This window comes from Nycticebus coucang, chromosome 16, assembly GCF_027406575.1.
Source record: "Nycticebus coucang isolate mNycCou1 chromosome 16, mNycCou1.pri, whole genome shotgun sequence".
Classification (NCBI taxonomy): domain Eukaryota; kingdom Metazoa; phylum Chordata; class Mammalia; order Primates; family Lorisidae; genus Nycticebus; species Nycticebus coucang.
This window is the reverse complement of record NC_069795.1, coordinates 68,640,582-68,655,514: the sequence shown is the minus strand read 5'-3', so window position 1 is coordinate 68,655,514 and position 14,933 is coordinate 68,640,582. Positions and strand designations below refer to the sequence as shown.

General features: G+C 45.1%; 1 protein-coding gene across 2 annotated transcripts in view; it reads right to left on the bottom strand.

Moving 5' to 3' along the window:
• The window catches only part of ARHGAP31 (Rho GTPase activating protein 31), a 135,358-nt gene extending 129,904 nt beyond the window's left edge, over positions 1 to 5,454 (bottom strand). For both annotated transcript variants that reach the window (XM_053564793.1, XM_053564794.1), the window contains exon 1: positions 5,225 to 5,454. In XM_053564793.1, coding sequence (XP_053420768.1) covers positions 5,225 to 5,324 — 100 coding nt within the window. In that variant the 5' untranslated portion in view covers positions 5,325 to 5,454. The remainder of the gene's footprint in view (positions 1 to 5,224) is intronic.
• Between the last annotated feature and the right edge of the window lie 9,479 nt (positions 5,455 to 14,933).

The window sequence follows — 14,933 nt, the reverse complement described above, 5'->3', positions numbered from 1 at the left end:
TAGTTCATCTATTTAGGCAGAGATCAAAGCTTTCACATTTTTGCTTCAACTTTCCCTTCAGCTATGACAGCCCACTTCAAAGCTTAATTGGTCCATTGGTTTCTCAAAGTTTGTTACATCCCTTAGACTGTAACTTCCTTGACTTTAGAGCCTCTCTTTCTTGCTTTTCCATAGTAGGTAACACAGCGCCTTAATAAATCTGAATCAAAGAAGTGAACAAACAAAGTGAAAGAATAATTTAGCCTCAGAAATATAGAACAGCTACATGTATAATTTCCTATTGGCTAGGTGCTATGGCTTACATCTATAATCCCAGCACTTGGGGAGGCTGAGGTGAGAGGATTGCTTGAGGCCAGGTGTTTGAGAACAGACTGGGCAATGCATTAAGACCTTGGTCTCCACCAAAAAATAAATAGATAGATAGATAAATAAACAAGCAAACAAACAAATAAATAAAAAAGCTAGGCATGGTGACACCTGCTTATAGTCCTAGCTACTTGAGAGGCTAAGGTGGGAGCATCACTTGAGCCCAGGAGTTTGAGGTTACCCTGTTATAAATAAATAAATACATAAATAAACAAAAGTTCCCATTGCCTTATCCTTGTTCTTTGAAATATTGGGGCTTACTCTCACCAAGCTCAAAATTGTATTTGTAATGGGCATTTATTTTTTATGAACCTTCAGTTACCCCTCAAATCAAAGACATACATTAAATATAAATATGTATTATATATATTAATATACATTTCATTCAGCCTTGTAAGAAGTAGGAAAACATTTTCAGGAATTTTCAAAGCCTGATGGCTATTAAACATCCAGAGAGTGCATTTTGAATGGCCAAGGCTGTTCATCTAGGAGAAAGTTGTCTGTAAACCTATGCACTGCAGGCAGTGGTTTTCAACCCTGCCTACATATAAAAATCATCTAGGAGATATTTTGATTTCATTGGTCTGAGAGAGAGAGCCTGAACATCAATATTTTTTTTCTTTTTCTTTGAGATAGAATCTCATCCTGTTACCCTGAGGTTGAGTGCTGTGTCATCATGAGCTCATAGCAACCTCAGACTTCTGGGCTCAAGTGATTCTCTTGCCTCAGCCTCCCAAGGAGATGGGACTACAGGTGCCTGCCACAAAACCTGGCTAGATTTCTTTTTTTTTTTTTTTTTTTTGTAGTATTTGGCGGGGCTGGGTTTGAACCTGCCACTTCTGGCATATGGGGCCAGCGCCCTACCCCTTTGAGCCACAGGCGCCGCCCTAGATTTCTATTTTTATTAGAGACCAGGTCTCAATCTTGCTCAGGCTGGTCTTGAACTCCTGAGCCCAAGCTATCCACGTGCCTTGGCCTCCCAGAGTGCTAGGATTACAGGCATGAGCCACTGTGCCCAGCCTATTTTTTTTTTTCTTAACACTCTCTAGGTTGTTCTAATGTGTGCCATCATGCAGAACCATTGGACCAAAGAAATATCTATCACTTTTTACCAGGGAATGGGCAAAATGAACAAAGATTGATCAGAAGGGTGAAAAAGCCCTTTAAAGTAGGGCCAACGGGAGGAATAAGATAGCTTTCCCGATAACACACTCTTACTTGTCCCTTAGCTCCTGCCCTCAGCATCTCTGAGCTCTACTGGAAACCCCAAGGCTTGGAAGAGGTAGGAAACGACCATGGACACATGCTGGCCTCACATGGTTTCACCCATAATCTCCCAACCACAGGTGACAACATGATGCGATTTTTATTACACAGCTGCAAGCAAAGGCCTTCATATTCAGTGGTCAAGAAGAAGAAAAAGAAAGCTACTCTATTTTCAGCATCCTCAGTGAGGAAAAGATGATCTTCTCCCTCTATTCCAGACAGGAAGAGAAAGTTTGCTGGATCCTAGGGGAGAGCTGGAGGTGGGGGCAGCAGCCACAGTGTCAGAGGGGAAGTGAAAGAGGTTCTGGCCAAGTTTGCCAGGAGCCACTTCATGCCATTCATGGGTGTTCTTGCCAGGCTGGATAAAAGTGGTCAAAAAAAGGGGAAATAGGCCCTTCGTATCAGACCTACATGCAGCTGGGGGTGATCAGAGTGGGCTCTGAAATCAGTATCTATGTGGATGCCTGCAGAAATTGTACTCAAGAGGGCAGGGGGTGGGTGTTTCTAAGGAAAAGCGTTTCTGTTTATCAGCTTCCCAAAGATTAAGGATGACAACTGATCCTTAGGTGTCCCCCTTAAGCTGAATACTTATTTATAACTCACACACCTCTCCTTGTCAGATTTGTCCAACTGGGTCTCAGCAAATTTCAGAAGCACATGACATTTGTTCTTTGTGCTCAGGCTCCTCTGCTGAGAGTTGCCCATCAGGTGTGCGGTTTCTCTTGTTCAGATGACCTAGGCATAGCTAATTATCACCAGTTTTGGCCTCTACTGCAGCTCAGGGCTGTCCTCCCCTGTCCAAGAAGCACAGAAGTTCTCTTTGCTTCCCCGTATCTTGGTTCTTTCCTTCTTCCCTGTGCTCCCAGACTTGAATCTATTTTTTCTTATCTTAATCCAGGTCCCTTGTGCTGCCCTTGACCTCCAAGGTTCAGCAACCATGGTATCAGTCTCGAGAGGCCCTCCCATCCTCCTGGCTCCTAGCTGCCACACTAACTTGTCACCCTCAGCATTCTGGGCTAATCTTCCAAGGTTGCTGGGCAAAGGAGTAGTGCCCAGCTCAGCTTTTCCTGGTAGGAGCAGAATCCAGGCCTTATCTTTTAACCAACACATGTTTCAGAAAGTCCATGAGGAAGCTACACTGTTTTAGATAAAACTATTAGCACTGACTTTGTCTATTGATGCTCTACAGTAACCAAAATAAGAAAAAAACTATCCAACTGACCTGGCATTGTGGTTCACCCCTGTAATTCTAGCACTCCAAGGAGGCCAAGAAGGGAGGATCACCCCATGTCTACTAAAAATAGAAAAATTAACTGGGTGTGGTGGCAGGTGCCTGTAGTCTCAGCTTCTCAGGAGGCCGAGGCAGGAGGATTGCTTGAACCTAGGAGTTTGAGGTTGCTGTGACCTAGGTTGAGACCATGGCACTCTAGCCCCGGCAAAAGAGCAAGAATCTGTTTCAAAACACAAACAAACCCAAAAAACTACCCAACTTATTTTAGCTGTGGCGGGAAAAGGTCATAATTATCAAGTAACAACAATAAGCTGCTTATTATGCATGCCTAATTTCCATGTACCACAAAAACGGTGTGTATATCATTAAGTGGGTCAGTTGCCTTTCATTTCAAAACCGAACTTCATCCATGTATGTTCAGTTATGAAAGTTTGCTGATCTGTAAGTAGGGATGTCTGCTTTCAATTTAAAGGAAAAAATTAATTAGAGGACAATGTTGGCTTAGACATGGAAGCCAGGGAAGGGAGGGGCTCCCTGCATCCTTTAAGCTCAACTGTATATAACATTAGCCTGGTCAATTTGCTTTACTGGACTTCCTTTCCTCCTTCCCAGAGTAGGGAGATCTGGGTACTTTTCCATTTTTCTCTTTAGGCAGTAGTTCCCTTCCTTTATTTTTTTCCTAAATGAAACATATGCAGAACCCCAAAATATAAAGCAGGTGAAAGAACAGCTGTCTAAGGCTGCCTTTGAAGTATCTTCACAGAACCCTGGGGTTCCAGTTCACCCTATGATCTGTAAATTTGTAAGAATGGGGACAGAGCTGTCAAGCACACCCCCCTGCCTCACAGCTTTGGGGAGATGGCCCAGAATAACATCCACACGGCGCAAAGTGGCATCCTAGGGGTATTCCTAGTGACCTGAATGCTAATTTGAAAGCCCTGGCATCAGCAGATGGGGGGAAACATTTCTTCCTCAACTTTTTTTTTCCTGAATTTATGATGGTAGTGGTAAAGATGCATACTTGGAGTTCTCTCACATTCAAAAATACTCAAAAGTGATTTTATTTCAAATCCACTTCTCCAGATTGTGAGTGAGGATTCAATGAATTAACTCAGTTATGCTTTGAATTCAAAAGAGGCAGTTTTGAAACCTGTGGTTCCCTAGGCTCTAAAATACTAAGCCATTTGTCCTAATGACACAGCAGACTCTGAACTCTAGAATACCGCAGGAATATCACACCACTGCAAATTACTAGGTGGTGCTGAGTCTTCAAAAAAAGGGAAGTGAAACAAAAGCATTGCACTGTTTTTGAGTTGCATATTTGATATGGACTGATCACATAGTTTTTGAGATTATTTTCCCGGAGGCACAAGTACTCTGCACAGTTACACAGCCCTTAAGTTTCTTCCTTTGCTGTACCGGCCAGGCCATATAGTGAGCTATTTTCTCTTTCACCGAAGAGTCTAAAGACAAGGCCTTTTTGTCATGATAAGAGCAGGGCCAGGCAACCTTACAAAAGGAGTCATTTAATGCTCAATTTTCCAACTTTCTTATGATTAAAACTTCTAAGCTCAAACGCTGTTCTTGTATTCTAGATTGTTTTCTGTCTCTCTTCCCCAACAAATGTTTAAATTGTCTCTACTCTGACAGATTCCTTTTTTTTCAATCTGACATTGAAAACAGAGAAGCCGCCCCCCCGCCTTCTCTTCCTTACCCTAAACTATTTTAAAATCAGGGCCCTCTGACCTTTTTACAACACTCTTCTTGTCTGACACACCAAATGTTAATCTGAAAACCGAGAAGAGGTAAAGGATCTGGGGGGTTGAGAACAGGGGCAGGGACGGGGGAGGTGCTGTATATTTGGCATCAGCTCAGAAATTCAGAAAATGTTTGTGCAACCACCCCAGTTAGGATCCCTCTCCCCCAACTGCCTTCTAGCACATTAATAAAAAAACATGTGAACGGATGAAACTGGAGAGCCCAGGAGGGACAAAGACAGTCATAATTCTGTGATCAGGGAATCCCACTGATCACCACCCCACATGCCCATCCCCACGCCTCCTGTCAACATCCAAAGTTCAGGATCAGGACCTCTGCAGCGTCCACCTCACCCCATAGGTGGCGGGTTAAACTTGAAGCAGCACCGCCCATTAACGGCCTCTGTGAGACACAGACACAGCCTCTGCTCATCCGGATGGCAGCGCTGTGCACCTTAAGAATCGTGTATGTCCGTTAGGAAAAAAAAGGACCCTGAGCCCACAGCCTGGAGTACATTAACTTGTGAAATGAATAGAACACAACCCAAGTCCATCTCTACCTCAAACAAAAAGAAAGGGGGAAAAGGCGAAGCATGCACATTACCATCCTGTCCCGAGCTTTCCAGATACTCAGTCAAGTCACAGCCAAACGCGCTGGCGGCTCCCTTTCGTTTCAGCTTCTGCTTGGCACCCTTGTTCTTCATGAGTTAGTCCCAGAGAGGCTGCCCCTCCGCCTGCCCTCCCCTCTGCTTGGCACCGCGCGTGAGATGGTCTCCGGCTTAGATCACCGGCTGCCCTGCGGCTCTGGGGGGCCGCATCCGCGAACGCGGGGCTCGGGCCGGGACCCCGCGCGGCGGGGAGCCGGGTGCGGCGGGCGCGGGCCGGGGCGCGGGGCGCGGGCGCCACGAGCCGGCAGAGCCCGAAATCCACCCCGCGCTCCTCCGGGGCCGCCGTGCCTCAGGCCGTGCAGAGCTGGCAGCTGCGGGCCGGCTGGCTTGGGAGTGTCACTTCCTCGCCTGGAGTCCCAGGGACTTTCACAGGCTCCTGCAGTGTCTTCGGGTGTTTTTCCTTCGCTTCAGGGGGAGGGCGAGGTCTCCTCTCCGCCTTCCCAAGTGCCCAGGAGAGGACGCGAGCGCGGGGGGAAGAGGCGACGGCGACCGGCGAGGACAGCCCCGGGGGCTGCGGTGGGTCCTCTGCCCTGGGCCCGCAGTGCTGCCTTCAGACGGCGTCGGTCAAGCGAAAAACCAGCATCCTGTCCCTCTCGCCCGCCCTCACGCTTTCCTTTTTTCCTGTCTTACAAATCCTAGGATCATCCAGCTCAGGAAACGCTGGAAGGAAGTTAGCTAGGGAGGGGGCGGGGGTGGAAATTTTTGGCAGCTCCGCGCTGGTGTGCGCGCCGGGCCGGAGGAAGTCGGTGGGTGGGTTGAGGAGCGCGGGGTGGGGAGCGCGCTCCGGGGAGCCGTCTGGCGATCCGCAGAGGAGTCGGGGCGGCCGGAGGAACTCGCCACTGTCCGCGCGGGACCGGCCCCGGCCAGCCGCCCGCGTCCCGCGGCGCCAGCTTGGTCTTTGAAGGGGCGGGAGGAGGTGCGCCGGCTCGGTGCGGCCGGGGTGCTGGATGCAACTCCCCAAAACTGCTGCCCTGGTTTTAGCTGGTTGTCACGTATCTTCGACACTTTCTATTTCGCTGCTCGCCTTTCTCCTGCACAAACACTTGAGTCAAGACAGAAACAAAGAGCGGACTCCAGCAGAGAAACCTGACGGGCAGCGTGTCCTCTCTGGCCACTCCCGTCCCTCCCGCCGGTCCGCGCACCCCAACCCCGGCTCGCTGCCCCCCCCACGAGGTGAGGACGCCCTCGGGCCAAGAGGGGCTGCGGCTCCGTAACCGCTGCCCAGGAAATCAGATTTCTGGTTACGGATTCAAGTTCACACACAGAAAAACACGCGCGCACACACACACCCCACGGAACATGACTGCAACGTTTGTTAAATGGAAGTGATTTTGGGGGTGGGGGAGAAGCCAGCATTTAAGGTACCATGTGGAGAAAGCAGTCTCCCAGGTGGTTTCATAATTCCTCTCAAGTTGTTTCAGAAGGGTGTGTTTTTTCTTCTCCAGTTAGATTTGAAATTCCTTGACTCCTGTGTACTCAGCACACAGTAAGCACTCAAATTCTTGTGATTTAACCATTTGAGGATTAGATGAAACTTCCTGTATTAAGGGCAGGGACATTCATACAGTTCAGATTGCTGCCAAAACCTTTATGTGTAGCATCTGAGTTACTGAACCCCTTTAAAGTTACACTTCTCTCCCTACGTATCACCATATCAGTTCATGAACTTTGACCTTTAGCCTTTTGTCTGTCAGAGGTTGCAACTTCATAGCCGGCCCCGTCAAAGCCAGCCCATTGATGTTTTTCATTTGGCTCACAGGATGCTTTAAAATATTTTAAAATTAGTAGCCAACATTAAAGAGTTAAGAGATTTCACATAAGAGATCTAGATTTCTGCCTTCTCTTGTAGAAATGCAAGATCTGGTTACACTACAAGTGCATTCTCATATGGCAAGGACCACCGGTGCCAAGCCGTGACAGCCCCCTTGGAGGCACCCTCTTTAGAGAGATGAGCCTTACAGTCGTGCAGCCCCCATAGCCTGTCTTCCCCCCTTTGCACCTGCCTGGCTTCTGGAGGCACGTGAGTTTACACCCCAAGCTCTACCTCAGGTCTTCCCTTTTTACCATTTTTTGTCTGTCTCTCAGTGACACCAGCACTGCTCCAGACATCTTGGCAAGACATCTTCAAGTAACCACTGACTCATTTCTCTACATCCACTCCCAGCTCCAAGCTAGTCCTGCCCAGATTGATGAGTTCTTCAAAATGCCTCTCAGCTCAGTTTCTTCTTTTCCAAGCCCACTCCTTAATTATTAGAAAAATCCACTCCTTAATTATTAGAATAACTCTGGTGGGATTCATTGAGTTCAGGCTCTTCCTACTTCATTCATCCTATGTTTTTGTTTTTTTTTTGTTTGTTTGTTTGTTTTTGAGAGACAGAATCTTACTCTATCTCCCTGGTAGAGTGCCATGGCATCATCATAGCTCAGAACAACCTCAAAATCTTGCGCTCAAGTGATCCTCCTGCCTCAGCCTCCCAAGTAGCTATAGGATCCCACTCCCCCACACATGCCCAGCTAGTTTTTCTATTTTTAGTGGGGGGGGCTGAGCTTAAGCAATCCACCCTTCTCCACCTCCCAGAGTGCTAGGCTTACAGGCATGAGCCGCCACACCTGGCCCCCCATTGTATGTTCTGAAGCCCTGGTGAATCTTCCTGAAATATTGGTGTTGTTATATGTCCGCCTTCATCAAAACTCTTCAATAACTACATGTTTTCTACTATCAGAACAACAATTTCTAAGCATTTTGTAAGACACTTAGAGATTATCTAGTAGGGTATTTAGTATAATAGCTTGTTCCTTCCTCTGTTTATGGAAAAGCATCTCCACCAGTGGGACAGTAATTATCACTATTAACATTTATTTAAGAGTTTACTGCAGCAAAGACATTCACATTCATTATTCCATCTGACCTACTCCGGATTTTCTGGATTTCCTCCTCTTCTTAGCAAATGAGAGAGGCTGGAGGAACACTTATTTCCTGGGTCCAGGCCCTCGGGGCATGCATTATGGAGAACTTTTCAAGCCCTGTGAATTACTTTTTTAAAATCTTTTAAAGCATTATTTTAACTTTTGCTTTTGAAGTAATTTCAGCTTATAAAATTTTTCCAAAAATAGTCAAAACGTTTCTATCCATTCTTCACACTCTTCCCCAAATATTAATATTGTATATAATGAGAGTACAATTATCACAAGTAGGAAGTTTATATTGGTACAATATTAGCCAATCAACAGACCTTATTCAAGTGTCAATTAATTTTTAATTACATAAAATTCTTATTAAATAGGTCTTTCTCATAACAAAGTCTATCAGTTAAGCATGCAAGCAATGATTTACAAGTAATTCTCCAAATACTTCACAGTGTAACTTTAGCCATATATAAGATCCCTTCCTCACCATCAAACCTGGCTGGGCTGCTTGGGTGAACTAGTAATGCTGGATAGTGGCCTTAACACTGCCTAAGATTCTTCCATACTTTACTTAGGATCCCCTAAAAGGCCTCTGCCATCACAGAACTTTCAACCTGGAACAGCCTGAGAGACCTTATGGTCCCTGCTTCATGATAAAAGGCTTCAAGTTGTTAAGGATTCAGGGTTGAGTTGATACTGAGCACCCAGCAAGGTGTCCATTATTCCTGTGCTGATCAAACAAACCTTATCTGAAATGTGCACATGACAGTTCTTTGTCTCTATGATAACTCCCAATTATCCACACCAAATGCTGGCCCGAATTCACAAGTTATCAAGTCAGACAATGAAGTGACATGGTGATGATCTGACTCAGGGAGCTGGAAAACAGTCTCCCTCTCCGTTTCTTCCCTGCCCCCACTTAATGTTGAGCATACTCTGTAACAGGTGCCAAACATGAATTTAGCCTTGTTCTGGATGTTCTTTACGTACCTTTCTCTCTTTCCTTGTTCTATTTATCCTTTTCTCTTCCGATTTTTTCTCTTTCTCCTTGCTTAAGGTAAGCATTCTCTTTTCTGGGTCTGTAGAAGAGAATCTGATTTGGTTCCCCAGGGTTTTTCTGTTTGGCTGTGGATTTCCTAAGAAGCAATTTATCTGGAGATAGTGTAGGAATGTCAACTGCAGGAGTAATTAAGCTATTTGGTGATATTACAAATTATCCCTTTAGCAGATTGTCATTGTGTAAATTTACTAGAATAGCACTTTGTTCACAGGGAGATACCACAGAAGAGTCATAGTCACCTATTATTCTCCTTATCTGCTCCTGCTAGGAACTGATGCCTATCAATCTATGCCATCTGCATTCTTTATCCCCAAGGATGTTAACAATGTTTCTGCTGTAAATAAATAGATACTGAAGATAGCAGATATCTGAAAGTTTTAGTGTCACCTATGATGTAGGCTTTTCTTTTACTCTATTTTTTCATAAAACTATAGTTAGCAGTCAGCAATTTTAGCATTCTCCTTTTCTGCCAGTACTTAATTAAATGGTCATGTGTTCATGGGATGACTGTTCTGAACTCCATACTCTGGGGTACTACAGTGTTAGTACCCTCTTGCTGGATACATCCCCTTTCTCTCCAACAACCACCCCTGGGTTTTTTTCTTTCTTTCTTTCTTTTTTTTGACAGAGTCTCACTATGTCACCCTCGGTAGAGTGCTGTGGCGTCACAGCTCACAGAAAGCTCAAACTCTTGAGCTTAAGCGATTCTCTTGTCTCAGCCTCCCATGGAGCTGGGACTACAGGCACCCACCACAACACCCAGCTATTTTTTTGTTACAGTTGTCATTGTTGTTTAGTTGGCCCAGGCTAGGTTTGAACCCGCCAGCCTAGGTGTATGTGGCTAATGCTGTAACCACTGTGGTATGGGTGCCGAGCCAACCACCCCTGTTTTAAAGGTACTTGTGTGGTATGTGGTATTGTGACTGTGAGATCAATCTGCTTTCTCATAGAAGAGAGAGCACTGGTGCCCCACGCCTTGTGCCACCAGTGTCTTGGGGTTCTGCAGCCAGTAGAGGATGAGGATGACTAGGGCAAAAGGGCTTCCAAAAGGTTGCATAGTATATCCTAAGCTCCAATTCCCTGTGTGTGGGTTCCCAGATTTAGGTTATACGACAAATTGTTGCTTCTAAGTGTGCAAATGAGGTTGAATAAGTGTCCTTAGTGAGGTGTAGGGGAAGTCACATTACCAATCCCTAATCAAACAGAACTTAATGGAGGAAATTTCAACTGATGGGAGGAAAGAAACAAGAACCAGAATCAGTCTCCCTTCCTGACCAGCTGACTCCCCCACCCCCCGCCCACTGCTCTACCATCTCTGCAACTATACAAGCTGGTTTTGCCTTGAAAAGGACTTCTGAGAGCGTACTGCAGTGCAATGAGAAGAAGGAGGAGGGCTTTCGATGGCCTCACTCTCTGCCTTAAGTTAAATTTAAATACAGATCTATTCATTGTTACATGTGATCTCTCTGCTCACTCTCCTCATTCCCTCCCAGTCCCCACCTTGTCTCTCTCTTGCCCTGAATATTTTAGTTGCCAGAGTTGTAAAACTGCATTAGTTAGATCAAAAAAAGCATTGGGAGGCCAGGCGAGGTGGCTCGCGCCTGTAATCCTAGCACTCTGGGAGACCAAGGAGGGTGGATTGCTTGAGCTCAGGAGTTAGAGACCAGCCTGAGCAACAGTGAGACCATATCTCTACTATAAATAGTTTTTCTATTTCTAAAAATAGAAATACTATTTCTCTAAAAATAGAAAAGCTATTTTTAGTAGAAACGGGATCTCATTGTTGCTCAGGCTGGTCTCCAACACCTGAGCTCAAGCAATCCACCCCTCTTGGCCTCCCAGAGTGCAAGAATGGAAAAAAAAATACCCAATATATGAAATCAATATATAACCACCCACACTTTGATACGAAAGATGAAACACAATTATCGCCCAGGTAGAAGGAGAGAGAAGGAAGGCGAAGGGATGGGTGGTGGGAGACGAGTGGAAGGAGTGTAATTGGTAGGGCCTCACCTACTGTGTATATTGCAAGCCTACATGTCAAATATATTAACAGTAGAATATAAATGTCTAAACACAATAATTGAATAAGTGAGGTGAATGATGTTGACCAGTTTGATGTGAACATTCTAGATTGTATATAGAGTCAGCACATTGTACCCTATAAATGCAGTAAGGTACACAGTTATGATCTAATAAAAAATAAAAATTTAATTTCATAATATTAAAATAAATTAATTAATTTAAAAAAATAGAAAAACTCCCCAGGTGTGCTGGCGGTTACCTATAGTTTCAGCTACTTAGGAGGCTGGGGCTAGAAGATAGCTTGGCTCCAGGAATTTGAGGTTGCTGTAAGCTACGACACAATGGCACGCTACCTAGGTGACTGAGTGAGACTCTTATCTCAACAACAACAGCAAAAAAGGGAGTGAGACCCCATCTTTACTGAAAAAAAAAAAAAATAGAAAAATTAGCTAGGTGTGGTGGTTCAAGCCTGTAGTCCCATCTACTCAAGAGGCTGAGGCAAAAGGATAAATTGAGTCCAACAGTTTTTTTGTTTTTTTTTTGTAGAGACAGAGTCTCACTTTATTGCCGTTGGTAGAGTGCCGTGGCCTCACACAGCTCACAGCAACCTCCAACTCCTGGGCTTAAGAGATTCTCTTGCCTCAGCCTCCCGAGCAGCTGGGACGAGTCCAACAGTTTTAGGTTGCTGTGAGCTATGACCCCATGGCACTCTACCCAGGGCAGGTAAGATTTTGTCTCAAAAGAAAAAGACACACTGCTTTTCATCCTAACTTCCTCAGCTGAGAATGTAATTCAGTTACTTTATCATCTACTACAAATTTTAAAGTAGAAAGGATGGATGGTTAAGGGACTAGTGAGAAAGAAAAAGCCTTGACCACAAATGAAATCTTACTTCTTATTGTAAATTGCATTGATTAGTGCCCCAAACTGCTAATTCAGAACCTAAACTTTTAGTAAAGAACAAACAAAAAAACCCCCTGGACATAGGAGGGAATAAAGTCTAAGACAACTGCAGGTTTATGAGACTGGGGGCTTGTAAGGATGAAAAGTGTTTTTTGGAGAAAGATAAAACATACTTTTCTGCATATCAGAGGTTGTATCAGAACTTTAAGGAGGTGTCCTTGGATAGTATAAAATGCAAGGCAGAGGAGAAACTGAGTGACTAGGACTAAGAAATTAGATGAAACATCTGCATACCGTTTATGAAACTATTTGAGGAATAAATTTTTCCCCTCCAATATTTAGTTATACGCCAGTTTCTTTGAATAGTATTCAAAAATAGAGGTTTGGAGATCTTCTGTATTCTACAGAAGTTTTTTAAAAAACTGTAATGACATTTGACCTCTATGCACAGTGGAAGCATTAAATGAGTCTTTAGTATTTCAGAAACGATGAACAAACCAGGCAGCACAAGACCGCCTTGTCCCACTGTGCCATGGGCACTGGACGCTGCCAAACAGCAGCAGGACACTTCCTTCCTGGAGTCACAGACAGAGACTTCACAAGGCCAGAGGGAGAGCCAAGGGCTCTGGGTCCAAATACTATTATCCTTATGTCTGAATCTGCACAGGGTCTGGCCTTAGACTCTCGGTCTGAATTTGGCTCCACTGTGGGTTGAGACCACTGTTCAGTGCTCTAGAGGGAAAGATGCTGGGGTCTATTCCTGTCAGCAGCAACCGCAGAAGCCCACAGGGCTCGGCCTACCGTCCCAGCAGTAGGTTCTGGGGTCTCTCTCAGCTGCTGGGCTTAGGTGAATGATTTCTCTGGCCTCCTGTGCTGCATCTTTGGAGTTCCCCAACTGAACAAAGCTTTGGGGTAGAAAAATATTAGTTCCTCCTAGAACCCAGGAGTCCTCAGACTAGGGAATGACCTGCCTATTCAACTAATTTCCACAATCTTGGTTTGTTTTGTTGCTTGCTGCCCCTGCTTCCCCCTGGACCCTGTCCAGCTCCTTTGGGCACGTTGACTCCCTAGGGCTTGGAGCAGAACCACAGACCTCAGCTCTGTCTGCCTCCCCCCAGGGTCTGTGAATACTGGAGCAAGGAGTTTCTGCGGAGGGTGGGGATCTGTCCTGCCCCGTTCATTGTGTTCCATAGTTTCCTGTCCACTGCCTGTAACCCTTTACCAATCTGCCAGGCGCCTTTTAACACAAAAGAGAGGAGAGGGGGGAAGGGAGTGCTGAGGAAAAACATCCCTATAAATAGCCCTCTTGAACAAATTTGTTTTCCCAACACACAGTTGTCGTTGGGCCTGGCTGCCCTGTCATCTACCTCAGCACTCTCCTCCCCTTCCATTTGAGCACCCCCACCTCCACCCCCGAACGCTGGGCTTTCCTACTAGTGCTCTGGGAGCAATGGAGGTGCTGTGAGTGCTCGGATCCCTGCAGGCTCCTCCCCAGCCCTGGGCACGTGGACTGTGGGCTCAGGCTGGCCTGGGTTCCACGCCTGACTCTGCCACTTGCGTGTCCCAGGACCTTACTTGGACAAATTACTTAATCTCTCTGAGCCTTTATTTCCCGTCTGTTAAATTGGGGTGATAATATCTACCTTGTAGGACTGTTGTGAGGATTAAATAAGATAATGAAAATATCTAGCACTTTGCCTATAGCTAGGCAGGTGCCCGGTGGATAAGAGGGATTTTTATTATTTTCTCCTTGAGTGATTCTTCTATTTCCTTCATCGCTGTCCAGTTTTTTTTGGTGTCCTTTTCCCATTGTCCCATTCAGGTCCCCTGTCCCACATAAAACAACATTTGTAAGACTTTAAGTTTATCTCATTTTCATTTTATTTATACTTTTTCTAGTTGCAACATAGTTTGAGATAACAACGCATTTAAGTGTTTAGAACCTGGAAAATTTATCCGAAGGGGTGAGATTGTCACTCGCTAGACAGTTTCCTTACACGGAATGTATGGTACCTTTTGGGGCTGATTAGAAAGTAGTTATGACCATGGCTCACACTTTTCTTCTGTCTCTGCTAACCCAAGACCTACTTTCATTCCTATTTTGGGAACAGAGTATGCAGAAATTAGTGTGGGGACAGAAGTTATAATAGGTTATAGATACAAGTTATATAACTGCATCTCTAAAGTTGTGAACGTTTGTATATTGGATAATGTATTTCTGTTGGTTTTTATTCTACCTTTTAGGTATGTTTTCAAGCTTGTGGAGTGGTGGGAAAAGTGGTCCCAGTTTATAATCAAAATTCCACTTGGAAATCTTACATTTATTTTAGGGAACATTCTGCTTTTTTCAATCCTCAGTACCCAAATATTTGATTCTCTATTCTGACCCTTTTGAAGTTAGTCAAATACATACAGATCTCATTTACTTGTGCGTGTTTTTTTTTCCTTTTTTTCTTTTATTTTTGAAACAGAGTCTCACTCTGTTGCCATGTGTAGAGTGCTATGGCGTCATTGCTCACAGCAACCTTGGGCTTAAACCATCTCCTTGCCTCAGCCTCCCTAGTAGCTGGGAGTGCAGGCCCCTGCCACAAAGACTGGCTAGTTTTTTTTTTTTTTTTCTTTTTTGAGACAGAGCCTCAAGCTGTCTCCCTGGGTAGAGTGCCTTGACATCACAACTCACAGCAACCTCAAACTCTTGGGCTTAAGCAATTCTCTTGCCTCAGCCTCCCAAGTAGTTGGGACTACAGGTG